At 37.1% G+C, this 24,843-nt stretch overlaps 1 protein-coding gene across 5 annotated transcripts in view; it reads left to right on the top strand.

Annotated features, from left to right (window-relative positions):
- DNAJC5B (DnaJ heat shock protein family (Hsp40) member C5 beta) overlaps positions 1-15,941 on the top strand; it is an 88,541-nt gene extending 72,600 nt beyond the window's left edge. For all 5 annotated transcript variants that reach the window (XM_005613089.4, XM_023648526.2, XM_014728010.3 and 2 more), the window contains one exon: positions 14,601-15,941. In XM_005613089.4, coding sequence (XP_005613146.1) covers positions 14,601-14,695 — 95 coding nt within the window. In that variant the 3' untranslated portion in view covers positions 14,696-15,941. The remainder of the gene's footprint in view (positions 1-14,600) is intronic.
- Positions 15,942-24,843: the final 8,902 nt, after the last annotated feature.

Genomic DNA, 24,843 nt, shown 5'->3' with positions numbered 1-24,843 from the left:
TTTAAACAAGCTGGAGTCAAACCAGCCATTGTTCTCTCTAGTCCTACTGCCATTTTCCCCTGTAGAATGCATCATTATTCTGAATTACAGACTTTATCACTAGATCACAAAGAACTCTGGACAGCCAAATAAAAGAATTACTTGGTAATTCAGAGAGTGGCCCATTGTTGTCAGAACTGCTGGAATTAGGACCGGTGCACTTTTCTGGACTGTACCATACTCTCATTCTTTTGGTCACAATGAAACAGAAATTCCATGAGATCAAGCACAGAGACTGTCTAAAGGCTTCTACACACCTTTTATTTCCTATCAAATGTGATGCTAAGTAATATCATCATTAACCACTCTGACTCCAGCTTGAAGGAAGAAGTCTGCGATCATGTGAATTGTACTTAGTCTCAGACCATTTTAGGATTGGGAGGTTAAAGAGGACGGAAGGGATTTTTCCTGCAACCTGGGACTCCTTCCTGTGGGGACACTGGGTGGCCAGTCTGGCAAACAGACGGGTTGCTCTTACAAATTTTTATTACTGTCCCTGGAGCCAAATTGGGGGCCCATGGTGAAATACAATTACAATTTTCTTTTGCCTTATTTGGGATATAAAAGGACAAATTAATCTTTTAATGGGGGCATACATACCAAAAAGAGCAAGCAAGCAGTATTATTCATAAATGGATTAAATGGACATATATATATATATATACACACACACACACATATATATGTAAATTCCTCTTCAGGGATGGGCCAGTGACCTTGACATAACTTGCTTAGGAATGATGATCCCAGTGCATTAATCCCATCTGCTCTTGTGAGGAAGATAAATTCTTATACGATCATGTCAGGGTCAGTGGCCCCATTGTCCATAGGATCACCTATAACATCCATCAATCCAGTCCAGTACCCAGTCACTGACAGAGGATAGGAAGGGACAGTGAGATAGAAGAGTATTGTCATCATCATCCACTGTGTCAACGTTATCTTAGCTTTTCCTTTACAGTGCAGAAACCAAAACTAGGTGAATTGAACCTAGCTACCCCAAATCCAGTGCTTCACACTTCTCTGAAAAGCCTCAAAGTCTTTCCTGTTTTAAATTAGATAAAAGCTCCACCAGGTCATTCCAACAGACCTGCTTTGCAGATTTCTTTTCTGGAATAGAAATTCATACTTGATGCCAAATTCCGCCCAGGCTTCCTACCTGCAGGGTGACTGGTGATAAATCTAAGTGCCTCTCACTGTTAGTTCTGACACTCCAGAGCTTCCAATTCCATTGCAGAGGTCAGATTCTAGACTAAGTCAGTCATGATCCCATTTGACTGTGTTGCTATGAATCCTTAACCAAAAGGAAAGTTTTATCCTATTCCTAAATATTTAAAAGCTCCTCTGCAGAGTTGATCCAGGTTTTGTAGGGCCTGAAAATTATACAATTAAACGATAAGAAAAAGAATACAAAATTACAAGTTAGGTCTGAAAGTGTATGTTTATTTAGAATGTGAAAAAGAAATCACAACAAAGTGCAAAGCTTCAAAACTGACAAATACTGTAAATATCACAAAATCTAGAAAAAGAGCAATAATTTAATTGACTGCCTGGCACACCTTTCTAATACTTCGCTCCTATGCTTTCTGGTTGCATGTTCTTTGATTGCCTCTTCATTTAACAGTAATTTTGTAATGTCATTCTGTGTAGGAAGGATAGAAAAATAATTCTGTCTTTCCTCTAGCATGTTTGATCAAAATTTGTTTTTTATTATCGGTAGATTAGAAAAGTTTCTTTGGGTTTTATGACTCATTATTGATAATGTTGTCTAAATTTTTAGGAATTGTTGTCAAATTTGCGAAAACTCCTATATAGTTTATTTCATATATAAGATATAAGATTTGGAAGAATTTTCCACAGACCCCTTTTTGACTCTGCACATTTCAAACCTTGTTGCCCCTACATCACCCAGTACTTCTAAGATCAGAGCCCACTGGACACACTCATATAGTGTGATACCACCTCTGGCATGGATCTTCATGTTCCCTCAGCAAGCGAATTGTCATAGTGAGCTATAAGAGTATTCCTAAAGCCATTCCTATGCCAGTACAGCTAGCAGTAATCAACTATACACAGAGTTCCCGCAAACCACAAAAACATATCCCACTAAATTCAAATGAAATCTATCCCCAACTCATTTCTCTGTAACTGAATCCCCAAAATGTCCATAGCCCCTCTGTTGCCACTCATCAAGAAAAGCATGATGGAGGGAATGTCAAAGTGGAAAGAGACAGTGTTTTGCTGATTACGGTTAAAATATCGTACTCTTGCAAATCAACAAAAATTTGAACACATTGCTAGGGCCCCAACAGACCCTCAAGGGTCTGAGCAGATAAAGATCCGTGAAACTTAAATTCTGTTAACTGTGCAGTAAATCCACCACTGCTCTTCGATCTAACATTTTATTATGAGAATTTATGCCTTATTTTCAGCTAGGTGCATCAGTTAGTTTCATATTTTTACTCCACTAATTCAGGGACTTAATGTGGTTTACAGGGAAAACTAATGTAGGTTAAAGCTTGTAAGGAGGAAAAAGCAGATTACATGTGAAGACTATGCTTTCTGGATTGTGATCCAATAAGTGGACTGTGGCTTCCTCTGTTCTCCAAAAGAAGGGGACCCACTTAAAGTTGTTTAGAAAATACACTTGAAAGGGGCTACGAGTCACTCAAGTATCAAGTTACTCACGACAAATGATAAGCAGCATACATCAAGATTTGAATCCATTAGCAGGTACTGGTGAGATTTTGGGCTTAGAGAATTTTATTTCAGTGATTCTGAAATTAAATAAAATATGGCAAACATTTTCTCACTGAGGAGATTTTTAATTATCTTATGCTGCATCTAATCCTAAAATCCTAGGATTTTAGAGTTGGAAGGAATCCGAAGGGTCAACCTTCATTTGCCGTATTTTTATGGGCCTATTTATGGACTCTCTCTTCTGTACCACTAATCTGTGTGTCTATGCCTTCACCAATAATACACTGTCTTGCTTTCTGCAGCTTTAAAGTAAGTCTTAAAATCAGCTAGTGTGATTCTTTTTCAAAACTGTTTTGGCTATTCTAGTTTCTTTGCCTTTCCTTATAAATTTTAGTATCAGTTTGTCTAAATCTACAGAAAAATACTGCTGTTTTTTTTTTTAATTAGAATTGCATTCAATTTGTAGATCAGTTTGTAGATCACTTTTACTATGTTGAACTTTCCAATTCTCCAACATGGTACGTGTCTCCAGTTATTTAGGTCTCATTTGATTTCTTTTACAAGTATTTTGTAATTTTCAGCATACAGAGCTGTTCCATGTTTTGTTAGATGGATATCTAAGTATTTCATCTTGCGGGGAGCTATTGTAAATAGCACTGGTTTTTAATTTGGTTTCCAATTGTTCATCACAAGTATTTACAACTATTTTTGTGTTGACTTTGCATCCTGTGTTCTTGTTAAGCTCAATTATTAATTCGTATTTTTGTGTAGGTGTGAATTCCTTGGGATTTTTTATGTAGACAATCACGTCATCTACAAGTACAATCTTATTTCTTCCATTCCAATCCGTATGCCTTTTATTTTATTTTATTTTTTCTTACCTAATAAGCACTGGCTAGGATTTCTACCATTTGGTTTATTGCTCTGCTATCATCACCTTGAAAATCTTAGCTTTTAAATCAGGTATACTACATTTTCATTTGAATACTACACCGATTTGAATTCAGTGACTAAACACCTCAAATTTCATTTTTAAGGACATGTTATAGGACATTGTAGATATTTCTTAATTTATCAAAATCCAAATATCAAATCCTTTTTTTAACCAACTGACTTATAAAAAGCCATTAGAAATGTTTTTTCATCTGCTTTGAGATAGTTTAATAATTCTAGTTTTATGTCTAAAGCTTATGATTTTTCTTGGATATTTTTTGTTAGGTGCATATTTCAAACATGCCTACTCTTTGACACTAAAGTCTGAGATACCTTTTGATACTGTAACATGGTCCCAATCTCTGTTCAAGTGTAGTGGTACAGGGTGGGATTTGGTAGCAGAGAGGAGAGATTTGCTTGTGTTATTGTATCTCTTTCAACTATATGAAAGGGTATAATCCAGCTTCTACCCTTAAGAAATAAAGGGCAGAAAGTTCAGAACAGTGGCATCTTCAATATTCACTGGAAACTATAGATCTTGTAAACTGATTCCCATTTCTTTCTCAAAATAAAAATATACTCCTACTTGGATCTTAGGAACACAGGGAATTCTATTATTCTTATGAATCAATCAGGATCAAATAGAATAGTCTTGGGGAGGAGTCTGTTCCCTTTTTTTGTCTTGGAAAATTTGAAATTTGAAAGGTGAAGGCAATGGATACCAGCTTATTTCCCTTCCTTTCAAATGTGCACAAATTAGAAGCTTGACTTTGTGAAATTTTGAGTGGTATATTTAAAACAAGCTCATTTATGGGGCTGGCCTGGTGGTGTAGTAGTTACGTTCACAAGCTCCACTTCGGCAGCCCAGGGTTCATGGGTTCAGATCTCAGGCGCAGACCTACACACCGCTCTTCAGGCCATGCTGTGGCAGCATTCCACATACAGAAAATAGAGGAAGGTTGGCACAGATGTTAGCTCAGCAACAGTCTTCCTCAAGCAAAAAGAGGAAGATTAGCAACAGATCTTAGCTCAGGGCCAATCCTCCTCACCAATAAATAAATAAATAAATAAGTAAATCTCATTTAGACTTTCTACTCTTCTGTTAGCTGAAGGCCACAATGAAATCAGAATTCTACCAGCCAAGGGAGTTTTATAGACCAAACCCTCTTCCCTGGGGCTGTGTGTCTGTACGCATCTATGAGACAGTGTAGCAAGGTACAGAAGCAAGAGCATAAACTGGAACTAGTTATCTCTGAACATCCTGACAAAGCAAACCAAAAATACAAAGCTAAATTCGGTTTCTTTTTTCTAAGCTGAAGGCAGTGGACTGAAAACCCCCAGTTAAGCTCTAAAAATTTCTAATGGAGTCATGATTTCCCCATTTTTTTTTTGTTTTTGAAGGAGAGGGAATAAGTATCTAAAGGAAAAGATTTTATAGTTTTGACTTTGGATCTAAAAATGTGAGACTCAGTGCATAGAAAAATCTATTGATTGCTTAACTGTTCTTGCTACTCACCTAGATAAAACCCAGATAAATTCACAGCCACTGAGCTGAAGAGGCCATATGGCTTGTAATTAGACTTCTCTCGGCCAATATCTTGGGCAAATAGTGAGATATTTATTAGATTGGCTGTTCAGTATTCATCACACTCTACTGCCCAGGAAAAGGGTACCAAGGAAGAGACTAAATTCATCCTTCCTTTTTTCACCAAGCCCAACTCAATCTCCTTCCTACCCTCTTTTCCCCAATCAAAAGGAATCAATTTCTAAAAATAATTCATGGAAAATAATTCTTGTAACTAGTTCAAAGCTCTTTCTTCTTCTTTATATGAATATATCAAGTAAGCATCCTCAAAGCTCTGGACCAGGGGAGCAGGATGAGTGAGTCAGCTCAGACTGCTACCACAAAAGCAGTTCAAAGTGGACCCAAGCCTTCTTCAATTTTTGGCTGCCAAGGTTCATTGAGCAAATTTACTACACAGGTTTATCAAGATCGCCTTTCAACAGCAAACATTGATTGAGCACTTAATATTTGCCTGACACTATGCGAGGGGCTAGAGAAAAGAAAGACATGCCTCCTGCTGTCTTAGACTTTACGATCCAGCAGAGGAGATGGAGAGACAAATATTAAACAATCACAGAAAGAGCTAGTTAGTTACAGGTATAAAAAGCCTGCCAAAGGAGATGCACAGGAGCTGGGATAATGAACACTGGGGAACCTGACCTAGATGCAGGGGAGAACAGCTTCCCTGAGGAAGTGCCATTTAAAGCTGAAGACTTAAAGAATGAGGAGTTGTTAAGGGGTAGGAGATTATGGGGATGGAGAACCCTAGAAGGGATGAATCTTCATACCAGCAAAGCACTTGGCACGGTATCTCCCTATATCCTGTGGATAAAATGGCCAACGGTGCTCCAGATGCCAGGAAGGCAGGTGTAGTCATATTGGGCTGTTCTATTTGAATAGTTTTATCAAGGAATTGAGTGAAGCAGAAGTTGTGCAGAGACCATATTTGTGTAACCCCAAACTGGGATATGCCCAGACATGGGCTCATACCACTGATGTGAAATGTGATAGGTGGAAAGCAGCTGGAATCCTGGACAGTTTACTAGAGAACAGCAAGAGCAGTAGGATTTAACCAGGAAGAGGGGAAAGGGAATTGAGAGAACCCAGGGGGCTCTGAGGAAGAAAGTGCAAAAAAGCAGAGCATAGGTGAAATATTATTCAGCCATAAAAAAGAATGAAGTACTGATACATACTACATGTGTATGTCGTGTGGACGAACCTGGAAATATTATGCTAAGTGAAAGGAACCAGCCACAAAAGGACAAATATTGTATGATTCCATTTATGTGAAATATCCAGAAGAGGTAAATCCAGTCTGGAAAGCAGACTGGTGGTCACCAGGGCCTGGGGTTGAGGGAGGAACAGGGAGCAACCACCTACTGGATTCTGGTTTTCTTTTGGGGAAATGTTTTACAACTAGATAGAGGTGGTGAATTATACACTTATTACGTTGTGAATGTACTAAATGCTACCAAATTGTTTATTTTATGTTATGTGAATCTCACCTCAATTTAAAAATATATACAGTAGAGGAGAGGGGTAGACCAAGATCTGACTGGAGAAGGAAACTAAAGACCCTCCCTTCAGAAAAGGAGAAGGCTCTTTGTTCCCTGCAGATTCACCCGTGGAGGAAGAGGACGATGCCACAGGCCTAAGCAAGGCCCCAATATTCACAAAGCGTGGGGAAATGGCAAAGTTGATTACCAGCCTTTTGTGTCTGTGACCTTGAGAGCAGTACACTGACAGTGGCTAGGACAGAGAGCTCTGGCGTTAGACGGTGCCATTTCAAGGCCCGACTCTTTTGGCTACCAGTTGAACTTTTTGGGGTAATTCACTTACCTCCTTTATCTGTTACTGTTTTCATTAAATATTAAATACACATAAACAGACATTTTGATCTGGCTTTCTACCTTTCAGTAAGAGAGTATTGTCCTTACCTTTTAAGTTCTTTGTTTGCTTTTCCCTCTTCAGAATTACCTGCTATCTTAAATCATTTGTAGTCATTTTCCTTTTTTTCTTTCAGTTTATTGAAGTATTTAGTTGACATACAGCACTGTATAAGTTTAAGATGCACAGCATAAGGACTTGACTTACATATATTGTGAAATGATTACAATACTAAGTTTAGCTAACATTCGTCATCTCATATAGATACCAAAAAAAAAAGTTTTTTCTTGTGATGAGAACTTCTAGAATTTACTCTCTTAGCAACTTTCAAATATACCATACAGCAGTGTTAACTACAGTCATCATCTGTACATTATATCTCCAGTACTTACTTATCTTATAACTGGAAGTTTGTACCTTTTAATCAGCTTCATCTAACTTCCCTCCCCTCCCCTCTGGTAACCACAAATCTGATCTCTTTCTATGAGTTTGGTTGTTTTTCTTAGATTCACTTATAAGTGAGATGATGCAGCGTTTGTCTTTCTTTGACTTATTTCACTTAGCATAATGCACTCAAGGCCCATTCATATTGTTGCAAATGGCAGGATTTTCTTCTTTTTTATAACTGAACAATATACCATTGTGTATATATATATACCCCATATTTTCCTTATCTGTTCACCCATAGATGGACACTTGGGTTGTTTCCATCCATGTCTCGGCTACTGTAATATAATCGTTTTCTTACTATCCTTTTTAGTATTACAACTATATATATTTATATTCCTAATCAGTATAATGCTTGGTTTTGCATATTTTTGAACTTTAAATGACTGGACTTATAGTCAACAATTATCCTTCAATTTGCTTTTTTTTCACTCCATATATTTCTGAGATTCATTTATATTGTGACTTTCATTCATTTTCACTGTTATATAGTATTTTTCTGTGAAAACATACTATAATTTATTTATCCATTCTACTGCTAATGGATATTTGGGTAGTTTCCACTTTTTTAACATTACAAACAGTGCTATTATGAATGTTCTTGTACGTGACTCCTGGTGCATGAATGCTAGAGTTTTCTAGGTATATATGCAGGAGTGAAATACCTGAGTCAAAGGGTATGGTGTTATTACATAACACCAAATTTGTTGCACTGATTTCCATTCCCACTAACAGTTAATGAGAATTCCTATTGCTCCAAATCCTTGCCAACACTTGACTTCGCCAGACTGTAAATTCATGCCACTCTGGTGATTGGGATATGGTATATCATTGTGGTTCCAATTTTTATGTTTTTGGTTACTAGTAAAGTTGAACATCTTCTCATATACTTATCGGTCATTTGGGCTTCTCCTTCTATGAAATGTTCAAATCTTTTGCAGGTTTTTTATTATATCATCTGCCTTTCTTACTGTTTTTTTATATTTGGGTATTAACTCTCTTGATTATGTTTGTTTAAAATATATTCTGCCAATTTATGACTTTGGTATATCACTCTTTATGGTGTCTTTTAATAAAGCAAAGTCCTTAATTTTAATGTAGTCAAAATGTCAATCCTTGCCTTTATGTTTAGTGATTTTTGGTGTTTTGATTAAGGAATCTGTCCCTATCCTAAGGATATAAAGGTGTTCTCCTAAATGGTCTTCTCAAAGTTTTATAGTTTTGTTTCTCACATTTACATGTTTAATCACCGGGAATTGATTTTTGCATGTGGCATGATGTAGGATTCCATTTCATTTTTTTTCCATATAGAAAACGCATTGTCCTAGCACGCTGATTTCCGGTCTTGGTTTTGGTATGCATTAAGTTTCAGTAGATGGAGCAGTTTCTGGGCTTTTTGTTCTGGTCCACTGGTCATTTTGTCTATCTGTAAGCAATACCAGGCCCATTTATAACAATTCCTGATACTGTTTAGGCAGGGCCTCCTAACTTGTTCCTCAGGAGAGTCTCACATATCTTTGGCCTTTTGCTTTTTCATATAAATTGTAGAATCAGCTTTGTCCAGTTCTTTAACAAAAGTTCTTTGAACAAAACCTTTGGGATCTTGGTTAGAATTGCAGTGACACTGGAGATTAGGTAGAACGGACATATTTAAGAAAGCAAATCTTCTAATACATGACATGATATATCTCTCCATTTATTTAGGTCTTCTTCATAGACTTTCACTAAAGATATATCTTATATATTTTGGTTACATTTATCCATTTTTATACAATTACAAATTAAAAAGTTATATCTATTAGTTTTATACGTGTATTTTGGTATAGAGAAATGTGTTTTCTTTTAAAACATTGATTTTGAACTTAAGAAACTAGCTAACCTCTCTATTTTTAATTATTTATCAGTAAATCCACTAGGGTTTTTACATAACTATTTACATCATTTGTGAGTAGTGATAATTTTGATTCTTCCTTCCTATTCCTTACCATTTTTTCTTCTTTTTTTGCCTTTCTGTGTTTACTGAGACTACCAGTAAAATGTTGAAGAGAAGATGCTTTCAAGATTGTATCATAATTATGAGGTTTGCTGTCAGTTTTTGATCAGGTTAAGAAAGTTGTCTTCTCTTTCTATTTTGTCAGAACTTTATGATGGGTGTGAAATTTTATCCAACATTTTTTTCTTCATCAGTTCAGATGGGCATGATTTTTCTCCTTTAATTCTGTTAATGTGAAGAATTATGTGAATTGATTTTCCAAGGTTAAAACAAGTTTGTATTCCTGAGATAAATCCTGTGCAGTCTTGGTGTATTAATTATTTTATTTTTTGATGAAATGGGTTTGCTAATATTTTGGTTTAGATGTTTGTATCTATGTTAATGAATGAGATTGGCCTATAATTTTCCTTTCTCAAACTTTCCTTATGGGTTCTATATCAAATTGTGCCTCATAAATAAATTAGGAAGTATTCCTTTTTTAACTTTTCTTGAAGAGTCTGTGTATTATTGGATTTATTTATTTCTACAGGATTTTGTAGAACCTTCTGGGCTAATGTGTGACTGTACAAATTTTAAATTATTGACTCAATGTATTTAATGTTTATAGGCCATTTAGGTTTCCTTTCTTCATTATTAAAAACTTACTTCTTTGGGGCCAGCTCCGTGGCTGAGTGGTTACGTTCACACACTGCTCTTCGGTGGCCCGGGGTTTGGCTGGTTGGGATCCTGGGCGCAGACATGGCACTGCTCGTCAGGCTATGCTGAGGCGGCGTCCCACATGCAACAACTAGAAGGACCCATAACTAAAATATACAGCTACGTACCAGGGGTATTTGGGGAGAAAAAGCAGGGGGGAAAAAAAAGATTAGCAACAGTTGTTAGCTCAGGTGCCAATCTTTAAAAAAAAAATTACTTCTTTAAAATTTCCTCTTATTACTTTTTATGCATCTATAGTATATGCATTATTGCCCCATTTTTCATTACTTATATTGGTTATTTCTGCCTTCTTTTTTTAGTGACTTTCACTAGATATTTGAAAATTTTATCAGTTTTCTCAAATAAATAACTTTTGGTTTTGTTGATTCTCTTGTATTTGTTTCTACTTAATTTTTTTCTTCATTATTTCTAAATTTATTTTTTGTTGATTTTTGTAGTTCTTAATATTCAGCCCTTCTTCTTTTCTAATATTTAGCATTTAAGGCTATAAATTTTTCTATGAGTATCACTTTAGCTTCATACACACACATATATGTTCTTATAATCTGAGTTCTAAATATTTTCTAATTTCCATTATGATTTTTCCTTTGATCCACAAGTTAGGCCTATATGTGTCTTAATTGTAAACCCGTGGGGATTTTCCAGGTTCCTTATTGTTTGTGTCTAACTTAACTGCATTGTGATCAGAAAATGTGGACAGCATGATACAATACTTTGAAACATCTTGAGGCTTGCTTTACAGCCTAGAACTTAATCAGTTTTTATAAATGTTCCACATTGCTTCAAAACAATACATTCTGCATTTGTTAGGTTCATTGTTTCATACACGACCATTAAATAAAGCTAATTTATTATACGTGTAACTTTGCTAGGGCTGCCATAACAAAGTACCATAGACTGGCTTGACTGAACAATAGAAATGTATTCTTTCACAATTCTGAAGGTTAGAAGTCAAAGATCAAAGTGTCACAGGGTTGGTTTCCTCTGAGGCCTCTCTTCTTGGCATGACGATGGCCATTTTCTCCTTGTGCCTTCACATGGTCTTCTCTCTGTGCGTCTATGTCCTAACATCCTTTTCTCCTGTACACACCACTCATATAGGATTAAGGCCCACCCTGGGGACCTCATTTCAACTTAATTACCTCTTTAAAGACCCTCTCTCCAAATGCATCACATTCTGAGGTGCTGGGGGTTAGAACTTCAACATATGAATTTAGGGGAAGGGTGGACACAAGTTAGTCCACAACATCATACTTTTCAAATTCTTTATATCCTTAAAGATTTTTTTGCTTGCTTCATCAGTCCATTCCTGGGACAAGCATTCAAATCTTCCACTGTGATGATGGATTCTTCTATTTCTCTATAAAGTTCTGTCAATTTTTGCTTCATATATTTTGAGGCTATGTTATTAGTGTATGTACGTTTAAAATTTTTATAGCTACTTGGTGAATTGAATATTTTATTATTATGTAGTTACCCTTTAGTTCTAGCAATGCTTTTTGTCATATTTTATTTTGTTAAAATGTAGTTATAGTAGCTTTCTTTTTGTTAGTGTTTGTGTGGTAAATGTTTCCATCTTTTTATTCTCAACTTTTTTTGTCCTTATGTTTTTTTAATGTGTCTTTTATAAAGAGCATATAGTTTAAATGGAGTATTAAGTCCATCTGTATTTATTATAATTAATGATATATTTTGATTATTTTCTACTAACTTCATCTTGTGTGAGAGACAGTATAGCATAGTCTTCAAGAGAACGGACTCTAAGAAATATTGCCTAGGTTTGAATACTAGCTCTGTTACTTACTATCTGTGTAACTCAGGCTAGTTACTTAAAACACTCTGTGCTTCAGTTTCCTCATCTGCAAAATGGCTATAATAATAACCCTACCTTGAAGTGCTGCTATTAAGGGAGTTAACATACATAAAGTGCTAACAGTGCTAGGCACATAATAAGCACTATATACATGCTTTCTATTAATATTTTATTATTATAATTATAACTTTAAATTGATGTGTTTTTTCTGTTTCTCTTTTCTTTCCCTTTTTTATTTCTTTTGTATTGATAGATATTTTTTTTCATATTCCATATCTTTCCTTCCTCCAGTTTGGAAATTATATTCTCTGTTCTATTCTTTTAGGGTTACCCTAGACATTTATCAAGCATACTTGTCAAAGTTTAAAGTTAATTCTTATCTTTAGCCCCTCCTGAACAATACAAGAACTTTATAACACTTTAACTCTGGACACCTCCTTTCTCATTTATACACTATTGTTGTATTCCAGTTTTAGCTTAATTATAAGCCTCATAACTTATTATTATTGCTTTATATAGTCAATAATCATTTACCTTTACTCACATACCTACCATTTTCTTTACTAATCCTTCCTTTTCCATTTTTTTTTTTTTAAAGATTGGCACCTGAGCTAACAACTGTTCCCAATCTCTCTCTCTTTTTTTTTTGTTTGCTTTTTCTCCCCAAATTCTCCCAGTACCTAGTTGTATATATTTTTTTTAGTTGCGGGGGTTCCAGTTGTGGCATGTGGGATGCTGCCTCAAGATGGCCTGATGAGCAGTGCCATGTCCATGCCCAGGATCTGAACTGGTGAAACCCTGGACTGCCGAAGAGGAGTGGGTGAACTTAACAACTCAGCCACGGGGCTGGGCCCCCTAATCCTTCCTTTTTACAGCACAAATTTTCCATTTGGTAACACTTTCTTTCTGCCGAATTACATCTTTTTAATTGGGTCTGCCAGTGGCATAATTTGTTTTTATTGTCTGAAAATACATTTCACGCTTTAAAAAAAAAGAAACATAACGATAAGAGGGTTTGTCAACAAATTTAGATTGATAGATATCTTTTTTTAACATACTAAAAATATAATTCCATATTTTTATATGGAAGCAAATATGGCTTCCATATTTGCTATTGAGAAGTATGACTGCTTTTAAAACCATTGTCTTTGGTGTTCTTCAATGTCACCAAGATGTTTTAAATATGAGTTTCTCTTTAGTTTATCCTGGCTGGTTCCTAAACCTGTGGATTTGTGTCTTTCCAGGGAATTTGCAGTCATTAAATCTTCAAATATTTCTTTTAATCTTCTTTTCATTTCTTTATGAAAGTTTTATTAGATATAAGTTAGACTTTATCACTCTATTCTTTATGTCTTTTAACCTCTTTCGTATTTTATTTCTTTATTTCTCTGTTACTTTCTTATTAATCTCCTCATATCTGTCTTCAATTTCACTAATTCTCTCATTAGCTGTTAAACTCATCCATCATGTTTTTAAATTTTCATATATTTTAATTTCTAGAAGTTTTTTTTTTATTAATTTCAAAATGAATTTGCTCATTCAAAAAAAAATTTAATTCTTTTTTAAATCTGTATCTGATACGTGAAAGACTTGAAGACTTTCCGGGTCTGATTTGGCCATCCGTTGTTTCAGTTGGCTCTTACTCTGTGTGCATTGTTTCTGTGTGTACTCTTTTCCTCCCTTCTTCTCAATCTCTCTCTTTCCTATCTATTTATTTTTACTATGAGTTCATGTTTACTGCAATTTTTGTAGTGTTTTTTTTTTTTTTTGAGGCCTGCATTGAAGGTGGGGCCATTCACTTCTGTTATGTCTTTGGGAATATATCTTGTACAGGACAATTTTAAACTAAATTATCAGCTTGATATTTCTTAGAACATCAGGTATTATAAATTTGGCCTGCCAATATGTGTGCCCACTGTCTTGCCATTAAACATTTTTAGGGCAGCTCTTTCCTCCCTCAACACAGCACCAAGACTCAAAACTAACAATTTAAATGCAGAGTTAGGGGTATGGAGATTTAGAGAGTGCATAACCATTTTTGGTGTTAGCTTTATGTGGGGAGTTTCCTATCAGACTCTTCACCTAAGCAAGCTCTGAGTTTTTACCTCTCTCCCAACAGGGCCATATATGCAATTGTGCACTGTACAACTCTAGGGGGAAGTTTTCATATAGATATACAGTAGAGCTTATATGACATATGTGGTGGCCCTGTCCTCATCCCCTCAAGATGGTGAAAACTAAAGCTTAAGTTCACCAGGTTCAGCAACTGCCTCAAGGTGAAAGCTGGGTTCGGTGCTTTGGTTTTATAATTCTATAACTGATAGAAGTTAAATGAAGAGTAAAGACATGTCTCCTCCCTTTTGAAGTCTTTTAAAGGGCAAGCAGCCTCAATATCTTATGAATTGATTTGCCACTCATCATTTAACAAAAATATCCATCACTTGCCCCATTAAAGGAAATGTAACATGATATGAGGGTGTTTACTGCTTTGCTTTGCTTATTTTTAGATGTGGACTTTCCAGTTGTTCTCCAGCCTACAAATGCAAATGAGAAAACACAGCTAATCAGAGAAGAACCTCGAAGTTATTGCACAGACTCTTAATATTGAGCCCATTGAGGGTCCACCGTACCTCCTCTTGGTTCAGCCATGTCTCCAGGTGGTTATAGGGGGAGGGTAGGTAGCATGAAATGCTGTGAACTTTTCCACATTTGTATTTAACTCTTAGGTTAGGGAATATGATTGCTACATAATTTTCTCAGTATGCAGTCTCACTCTGAGTAGAATTACTAATGAAGCACATTCCATTTTGATGAATAAAGGCTTGAAGAGTTGTTTTATGCTCCTTGCATGAGGTAAGACAATGGCATTGGGCAGGCGTTATGAGCCTCCCTTTGTGTGAGCCAGACCTCATTCCTTACAGCCTAAAGAAGTATTCCAAACAGAAACCACTAGTCATCTATTTAACTAAATGCAATATTCATACTTCCCACAAATATCATCAGCAAAATACATATGAGAATTTAGGAGGAATTGTGTGTGCGTGATTTTTCCCTGTCAGTATTCATTATGGTTACAGAAATATTTCAAGAGACAGGAAGAAATGATTAGGTAAAAAGACAAATCACATTATTTTAAAGTATCTTTTTGAAAGATTAAAAATTGTCATTTACTGAAAACTGACAAGTAAAACTAGGAGGAAACAGGTTTTGTGTGTACTGTTAGACTGCTATAAAAACAATAACTAAAACAAAACTTCAACCTGGCTAAATGTTATAAATGATCCAGAAAATCATTCTGAGCCCAAACCAGCCCTAAGAAATGTGCTGACCATTTTTAAGTAAAAGTAATTTTTGTACAACTAGCCTAGATTAGACAGACTAAGGAAAAGAAACACAGGAAGTAAAGGGTAGAATTCTAAATTTTATAGCCTAAGTTTAAATTTAAAGGCATATTACTTACCTCATTTTTGGTGGGATAATTATATTGACCAGAAAATGCTTAGCTCTGTGCATGTTAAACACTGAAGCTCAGAGGCCATCCCTGCATGTAATTGTTTGATCCTTATATCCATCATGTGTTCCAAACCATGTGCTATTTATAAAATAGTACAGCAGCAAACGTGTTTGTTTTTTCTAGGTCTTTCTTAGTTCTTATGTAATACTGCATTTTTGAAGACCTTGTTATGTTTTTATATAATATTGCATGAAATGTCATTTTCTTTTTTCTTTTTTTCTTATTCCCCACTACTACCAAATTAAAGTCAATGGAGGCTAAATAAACATTGTAAGTGAGAATTGGTGTTATACCACTGGCAGTTCTAAAGTCATTAAAACTCTACTCTAAGTCATGAATTCCTGGAATTTCTTTTTAATTGACATAAGTAGAAAAGCTCTGGGTTGAAAGTTAAGAAACCTGGTTCTAATCTATGCTTTTACTACCTAGTCCTGTGACCAAATGAGATGAGAGTAATATGGCTAATCACTCTATGACTATTTTCATACCTGTCCTAACCCCTTCCGAATTGCTGTGAGACCTGATAAAATAGCTGAGGTGAAGGAACTCTGAAAAGTCAAGTTTTGAACAAATATAAGGTGGTTTTACATGAGTTTGCATACGTTGATACACACAGACAAATGTGATGTGACTTGTTATGTATATAAATTCTTTCACCCACTAAGACCTATGAAGATACCCAGTATTATCAGCCCAGGTGACCAGCAGTGCTTGGAACTCTGTATTCAACAAACAAGTGCTACTTTCTGTTTGAAAGGAACAGTGAGATAAATAGTCCTGTCTGGGGGCATTTGAGCCACTACATTTCCTTTCTGAGGTCTCTTTTTCTTTTTCTTTCTCACATGGAACTTTTTACTTCCACTCCCAGTTTGCCCAGAGAGCTGGTACAAGACTGGTTAAGATAAGAACAGGGCATGAATCAGAATCAGTATCAGACAATGGAATTAAATTCCTAGAGGGGTTCTGGCCAATGTTCCCCACAAAAGGCTAGTTTCTGGTTACAGTGATGTGTGGTAAATACAAGCAAGTGAATACCTATGAATGAGGAAATGAATTCTACAGAATGCCCCTTAGCTACATAGAATCAAGGATCAACTCTTCATCTGAGGAGGGGCCACTGAAGCATCTTGTGGGGGTCAACAGGAGCTGCCATCTGGCATCAGCTGCAGTTATTCTGAATCCATAAGCATCTTAGCAGAGAAGCATCAGGGAAGGAAGGGACAAGCTGACCATGATCCTCAGCAATGGTTGCATGGCCTTGATTCATGCAGGGTCAAATGAACTGCCCATTTCAGTGGCTCATGACCTAATCCTGGGCTCCAGGCTACCAGAGGAGGGGATTTCATATAAGGTTTCATGCGTCATCCATTTATTTTTTTGCTATCTTACATTAGAACATAACAAAAACATATATATGCATTTTTCTTTACCAAAATATACATATCTTAATTCTTTGAGAATAAATGACATTCTATTTCCATTTTTCAAATGGTATGTTTGCTAAAACACATTTGACACGGCCTAGCCTTGAAATACACTCCCCTGGCAATGCACTACCTGATCTTTGGACCACTTAAAGGCTATACGATCTCTGTGGTTGGCACAATAATGGCCCTCCAAGATGTGCATGTGCTACTTCCCAGAATCAGTGAATATAGCACCTTTCATGGCAAAAGGGACTCTGTAGACGTGATTGTTAAAGACCTTGAGATAGGAAGATTATCCTGGATTATCCAAGTGGACCCAATCTAATCACCTGAGTCCTTAGAATCAAAAACCTTTCCTGGCAACAGAGAGAGAGAGATGAGACTACAGAAGAATGGTCAGAGATATGCTTTGAAGGTAAAGGAAGAAGAGGGTCAGGAGCCAAGGTATGCAGGCAACCTCTAATAGCTGGAAAACTCAAGGAAATAGATTCTCCTCTAGAGCCTTCAGAAAGAAACACAGCCCTACCGCCACCTTAATTTTCATCCAGTGACACCTGTGTCAAACTTCTCAGCTCCAAACCTGTATGAGTTTAACATTGAATCCGTGCTCTGTACTTGTTTCCTCAATGTCCTTCCTCCTTATTCTATATTTCTTCTTTTCACTTTTCCATCCTGCGTCTCTTTAACTTCATCTTCTCCTTTGTCCCTTCTCTTCCCTGTTTCTCAGTGTTCCGTCTCCTTCCCTGTCCTTCTCCCCTCTCTCACTTCCACCTTCTTTCCTTATAACTCTCATTTCTCTTAGTCTCCTAATCTCTCTGCTCACTACTGTCAACTCTCAACCTTCACATTTACTGGTCTTTTAGATAAACTGAACTATTGTGAATGTACCCCAACCAGCAGCGGAGGGAGAGATAGGAAATAGTCTGGGTAACAGAATATTCTTAAAGGAATGTCTTTCCCCCCGTAACTTCAAGCACAATTAATCACAATGTTAATAGGTAAAGGGGGAATAAAAGTATTTTTCAAGCAGTTCTCTGAGTGTATTGACAAATAGAAATCACTTAGAGCGACTACATTCATGATCTGAAGGAATGGCAAGGTCATTCATTGACACATTAATTTTGTTTTGCCCTTAGTGCTTTAGGGGACTCAAAGGAATGAGGGCGCCCCTCTTCTGAGTTTCATCTTTAAAAGTTCACTCTCTTGCTACCACAGCCTTAGAGGTTAAAAACAAAGGTAGTCAGACACCTGGAAAACAACCATCCCGGCTTTTGTTTGGGAGCTTGGGCTGGTAGAAAGGTGCATGCTGAAACCTGAGGAAGGGAAGTAACCCCATCATGAGGGGCCTCTAGACGAAAGATGGGTTTGGGGATTTTGGGGGGAGTTCCCAGAGTAGCCCAGACTTGTGTCCTCACAGAGGAGAGCCCCTATGATGAGACAACACTTGGATGCCCAGGTGACAAAATTAAGTCATGTCTTCGTAGCCATAACAAAAGATTCCTGTGCCCACATCTGGCCTCTCAAAGGAGCCATGCAGGGTTGGACACTGGACCTCAGAAGCAACGAAGCTGAAGCCAGATGAGGGGCTCAGAATCCCCTGGAGGATGAAGACATAAACCCCAGTAGAGCCCTTGCATCCCTGGGAAGGAGAGGAACTCTTTTAAGACCTGGCTGAGGGGAAATGTCTCACTACCCTGTTAAACTGCAGCTCTGGGCCAGAGGTAGATCAACTTAAAACATATAAGGCATTTAGAGCATGAAGAGACTCCCCCAGATCTTTTCTCAGCTGTCACTGCTCCGTAGGCTTTCTCAGCCACCCAGCCTGGGACTGGAACATCCCCTCTTCACTCTTCTATTCCCTTCTGCACTTTTTCTCCTTAGGACTTCTCATAACAAACTTTTAATCTCAATGCTTGTCTGTCTGCCAGACCACAAGACCAAAGATTTTTGTCTGTTTTTGTGTCTTCCTGAATCTCTAGCACTTAAAACAGTGCCTGACACAGGGTAGATGGTTGGGGAATATTTGTTAAATGAGTAAATGTTTAACCTGTTGTAGAATAGACAAATTCCTACCTGCTAGAAACTCAAAAGCTGCTAAAATCCTTAGTTTTTAATGAGACTTAGCATAAAATTAACTAAGCATTAAATTAATACAAATATTAATATGTCAGCTTGGGTGCCCAACCAAACCTCTAATCCAATTACAGAGTTGTCTTTCTAAAAACTTTCAGTAGCCTGCCCCCCCTTACTTCTCATTGATATGAAGGCAAATGTCCATTTCCAGGGCACCAGTCCTTCTCCAAGCAGAGAAAAACCTTTATTCAAGCAACACAAGTCCTCCTCTCCAAAAGCCCTCTTTTTCCAGCCTGCAGCCCCCCTAAGCACCCAAGTCACACTCCTCTTCATATTACTCCTGAGCAGTTCTAGACCACAAAGCGCCAGAGATTTAGATTAAGTTGTGAATAACCAGTTTCTGTAAAACAAATCCATTTCCAAACTGTAGATGGCTCAAATTAGCAGCGATTTCCAGAATTACATCTTAGAGTCAGAGTTTACACAGCGCTAAATATTTTGCACAGTGCTGAAAACGAAGTAGGAAACTAACAAATCCCTGTTGATTAATTGTTTAAATCTCACAATCTATGCCATTTCTGAGAAAAGCCTTTCTCCAAAAGGAGTCCTAAACATGCTCAGGGCCAAATAAACGGGTAAGTGTGATAGGCTTTCTGGAATTTTCATGCCCTTCCAGGGCTGCCCCAAGAAACAAAACTAAATTTCTAGAATCAAATCAGCAGTAATCAGACAGCTGTTAACATATTCTGCTCACCACTGGGCTGCCACCTGAGCTTTCTAATAGCTGAAAATCCGATTATCAGCTTCTCCAGGGCCTGAGAGCGCCCGAGGTATGTCCTTGTTCCCAGGGCCAGGAAGAGGGGATCTTACCTAAGGAGTTTTTTCCTTTTACTTCCAGGTAATCTTCTCTGGTACCCAAACATCTCCACTCCTGAGATGTCCAGATTCATCTCTTCTCAGTTTCATCTATAATATACTTCTTTTCCTGGTGAAGAATAATTGGAAATTTTTTAGTGCAGATTTTCACTTTGAGAATGAAATTCCAATATTTTCTTAAATTTTTTAAAATGATCTATTTGGGCATGTGTATATACTATTTACTAAACAGTCAGTTTTCAGGATTATTATAACTGCAGGAAGCAATATTTTAAAGCTAACCTCAGTTTAAAAGTAACGAATGAAAGCCATCAGGCAATGAAAAATAGTATGTCTATATATTAACTTCTTAGTATAACAGTTGTATATAAAATGCCTTTATTTCAAGTTTCTTTATCGTATTTCCATGGAATTTATTTTTTAAACTCACTATAGAGCATACTAGGAAACTTAATTTTTAGCTACCCAAACCTAAAAGATATATATTATTCTGAGTAAGAGGGTAAAGTGTTAACAGAAAATAAAAATGGTTCACTTCCCTGCTTACATTCTACTTTTGTTAGTTCCCTCTCATACCTCTTCTCAGCACATCCCATCCCCTAAACTAAAGGATTTGGAGGGAAGTAGGAAGTGTTGGTTTTTAGGATCACAGGTGCATTTGTATTTGAAAAAGATGATTTATTCTTTCATAAATTAAAATAAATCCGTCAAATGAACAATAATGACCAATAGTCATAGTGCTTAGTAGCTGACACTGCCAGAAGGGCTTTATATTAGCTTTACAAATTTTATATCTTCACTTACTACTCACGACCAGGTATGGGACAAGTACTATCAGCATTATCGTTCCCCATTTTTCAGACTAAGAAACTAAAACACAGAAAGTTACGTAACTTGGCCAAGATCACCTAGCTAAGAAGGGGTGGAGCAGGCTGATCCTTGAGTCCATCATATTAACAGCTGTACTATATGCCTCTCCATGATGATCTTCTATTTCCAACTACATTTGTCCTTCTTGAAAACTAACCCTCTCCACCTCCCAGCCCAACTCCTTCCCAGGGTTCTCTTATTTTCAAAAGAATACGCACTCCTATCACTACTTTTATGATCTACCTTTCCCTTCAACTGCCCTTTGCAGCTCAAGAAGATTCCTCTAGGGAATCGCCATTACGTAATTCCCAGTGACTTCCTCAAGTAAAGACTCAAAATCTTCAAATTCCTCAAGAGCAAATTCCCAAAGACTTCCTCTGTCTCCTCCTTCTCCTCCTCCGGCTCCCTGTGGCACCTCCTTACTGGGAAGCCTATGTGGCCTTGGTCCCTACGTCTGCCATTTTCTCTTGTCTGACTAAACAATAATTGCAACATTAATCAAATGAGTGAAAGTTGGGGTTTTTTTCATTTAAAAAGTGATTCTAGAGTAGTCAGTATTAGTAGATAATTGTGACTTTAAAAATTCTGATAAAGTTCCTGCCATAATTTTCCAGGACGTGTAGATAGTACTAAGACAACAGTATATTTTTTAATAGCAAACATATTTATGGTGCTTACCGTGTGCCAGACACTACTCTAAGTGCTTAATATAGATTAATTCATTTAATCCTGATAGCAACCCTATAAGGTAGGTACTATTATTTCCCATTTCACAGATGGGAAGATAGGAACCTTTAATTAACCTGTGCTGTCAATAACAGGAGAACCAGCATTTGGACTCAGGCAGTCTACCTCTAGGGTCCATCTGCTTAATTACTACACTATCCTGGTGCCCTAAGACATATTTGAATTCCATAAAGTCAGATGCAACTACTTATTTAATATCAAAAAAGTGTTTACATTCAGTATATTCTAATTTGTCCCTCCCTCACTAAAAGTGAATACAACAGGTCTGTAAATCCAAGTTAACATATCTGTTCCATTATTCTGATTCCATAAGAGTGGGATGAGAACATTTGCTATTATACATAAAAATAACGCATTTCAATACCACTCATACAAGAGACATATTATCTTTTCATAACTTTAAATGTTATCTATTCATAAGAAAAGTGAAATTATACTCAATAAGGTACAAATTGTGAAGTTTCTATTAAGTAAAAATATACCATTACTTATGTCAGACCACTAAATTAGCAATCCTTTATTATTTCTTCATAGTACAAAGGAAATACAACTTGGCAAACTAACTTTTCCTAAAGGAACTAAAATTTATCTGCAACATTTAAAATAAATGTGTGTGTATAAGTATATGTATACCATCACGTGCCACATAACGACATTTCAGTCAAGGACTAATCACATATAAGATGGTGGTCTCATAAGATTAGCATCATATACCCTAGTATCATATAGGCTATACCACCTAGGTTTGTGTGAGTATACTCTGTGATGTTCACACAACAAAATTGCCTAACAACCTACTTCTCAGATGTATCCCATCATGAAGGGACACATGACTATATATTCTGCAACAATTTATTTTGCTTCTTGTCTTATGTCAATTTGCCATTGTGAGAAGCACAGTATCCTTCACACTGGATCTACCTGTGCTTTATTTTCCCTTTTGGCACTCACCATTGCTGAGCCTACTATATACGTTATTTATTGTCAATTTATTGTCTGTCTGCCCCTTCAGGATGTGTGTTCCATCAGAGTAGGGATTTGTGTCTGTTTTGCTTATTGCTGCGTCCTCAGCTCTAGAACAGTGCCTAACACAGTAAAGACAAAATAAATATGGAATCTCTTGGAATAAATATGAATCTCTGAAGAAAATCTCTACGCAACATCCTTCCCCACCTCCCAGATCACACCTTTGGGAAAGATGCTATATGAACAAGATGACAGTTCCACTTTCCCTGAGTGTGAAACAGGGCAAGGGAGCTTGCAGAGGCTCATGGAGCCTGGGGAAGTGGATGGGTCAATCTTGCCATCCTCCTGTAGTACAAATGGCTCTTGTTAAGCTCCTTAATGGAGATGGGGGTCTGAGGGTTAGTCTCATTAAGACCTTTCAATGTAGTGATTTGGCCTAGAAGTCAGGATTTAGTGTGGTTTAATAATACAGCCAATCCTCCTTATCACAGATTCTATATTGCAAATTTGCCTAGTGGCTAAAATTTACTTGTGACCCCAAAATCAATACTTGTGGTGCTTTTGTGGTCATTCACAGGCACATACAGAACAGCAGAAAATTTGAGTTGCCTGGTGCATATGTTTCCAGCTGACGTTGAACAAGGCAACGTTCTGACTTCTTGTTTCAGCTCTCTTACTGTAAACATGTGCCACATTTTTTTTGCATTTTTGTGCTTTTTGTTGGTGATTTCACTGTTTAAAATGTTTGAAAGTATAGTGCTGAGGAGCCGTCTAGTGTTCCTAGGTGCAAAAGGTTATGATGTGCCTTGTGGAGAAAATATGTATGTCAGATAAGCTTCTTTCAGGTATAACAGTGCTATCGGCCGTGAGTTCAATGTCAATGATTCAACAATATATATTAAATAAGGTGTCTAAACCAAAACACACATAAAACAAGGTTGTGTATTGATCGCTTAAGGAAAATGTTGTAAACAGAGGCCTACAGGAACTTAATCCTGTGTTTCCAGGAGCAGTGGTTCAGCATGTACTCACTAAATCAGTGTTTGTGATGACTCTATAGAACCTAGCTTCCACGAATAACAAGAATCAACTGGATCTCCCCCAGAGTTCTCCAGAATGGTTCCCTTTCTGGCCTTGGAAACATTATCTCTGTCGTTTCTCACAAATATCCTTCCTAGAGACGTACATATTTACAGAAAGCCATGGGCGAGGAATCAGTAAACCTGAGTTTAGCCCTGTTCCCCCAATCTGGAGGGTCATCCTGAAGAAAGTATTCAACTTTTTTTGGTAGAGCCTCCTGATCTGTAGAACGGTTTCCTCAACTGAAAGGAAGAACTTGGAAGTTCTTTCATGTGTCTGTATGTAAGGTATTTTTCACACTGAACAATGCTTTTTGTAGACTTCAGATCCCAGAGTATCTTCCCGTAATTTTTGTGGAGCACCATTGTTAACAAATTTCAGGGATTTGATCTTTGGGTTCTAGAGGTGAGAAGACAGTTCACTTTAATAAATGGAACACTTTGCTACTCCCAGAATGTCCTGGTCATCATCTGACCTTGCCTGACATCAGAAGCCAACTTTCAACCTCCTTCCTCCCAGGAAGCAGTCCAGCAGTCCAGTCTCTCTATCTCAAGTGTTTAAGTGGGGAGTGGGAGACCAAGTAGTGCCAAGGAAAGGGTCCTGGCTGGCAACTCAGGAGAACTGAGATCTCGTCTGCCTTTGCTCAACTCTGTTACTGAAGGTAAGCCATTTCACATCTTTGGGTACCAGTTCCTTCCTTTTAAGGTGATTTTTATTAGATGCTGCATTAAATGACAACTATGGGACTATCTGCCTTATACATGTTATATAAAATAACTTGCATATGGTTAAATAAAAATGCAAACAATAACAAAGCATGCAGAAAAGAAAGCAAATTTCTCTTTCTTCACCATCCCTGTCTTAGTTTTCTAGGTCTCCCATAACAAAATACCACAGACTGGGTGGCTTAAACAATGGAAATTTATTTTCTCACAGTTGTGGAGGCTAGAAGTCCAAGACCAAGATGTCAGCAGGTTTGGTTTCTTCTGAGGCCTCTCTCCTTGGCCTGCAGATGGCTGTCCTCTCGCTGTGTATTCACATGGTCGTCTCTCCATGCATGTCTGGTGTCTCTCTCTCCCTGTATCCTAATCTCTTCTTATAAAGACACTAGTCAGATTGGATGAGGGCCCAGCCTAACGACCCAATTTCAATTAAATTACCTTTTTAAAGCCAAATACAAAAACACAATCACAATAC

The sequence above is a fragment of the Equus caballus genome, chromosome 9 (assembly GCF_041296265.1).
Source record: "Equus caballus isolate H_3958 breed thoroughbred chromosome 9, TB-T2T, whole genome shotgun sequence".
NCBI lineage: Eukaryota > Metazoa > Chordata > Mammalia > Perissodactyla > Equidae > Equus > Equus caballus.
This window is presented reverse-complemented; position numbering and strand designations above follow the sequence as displayed.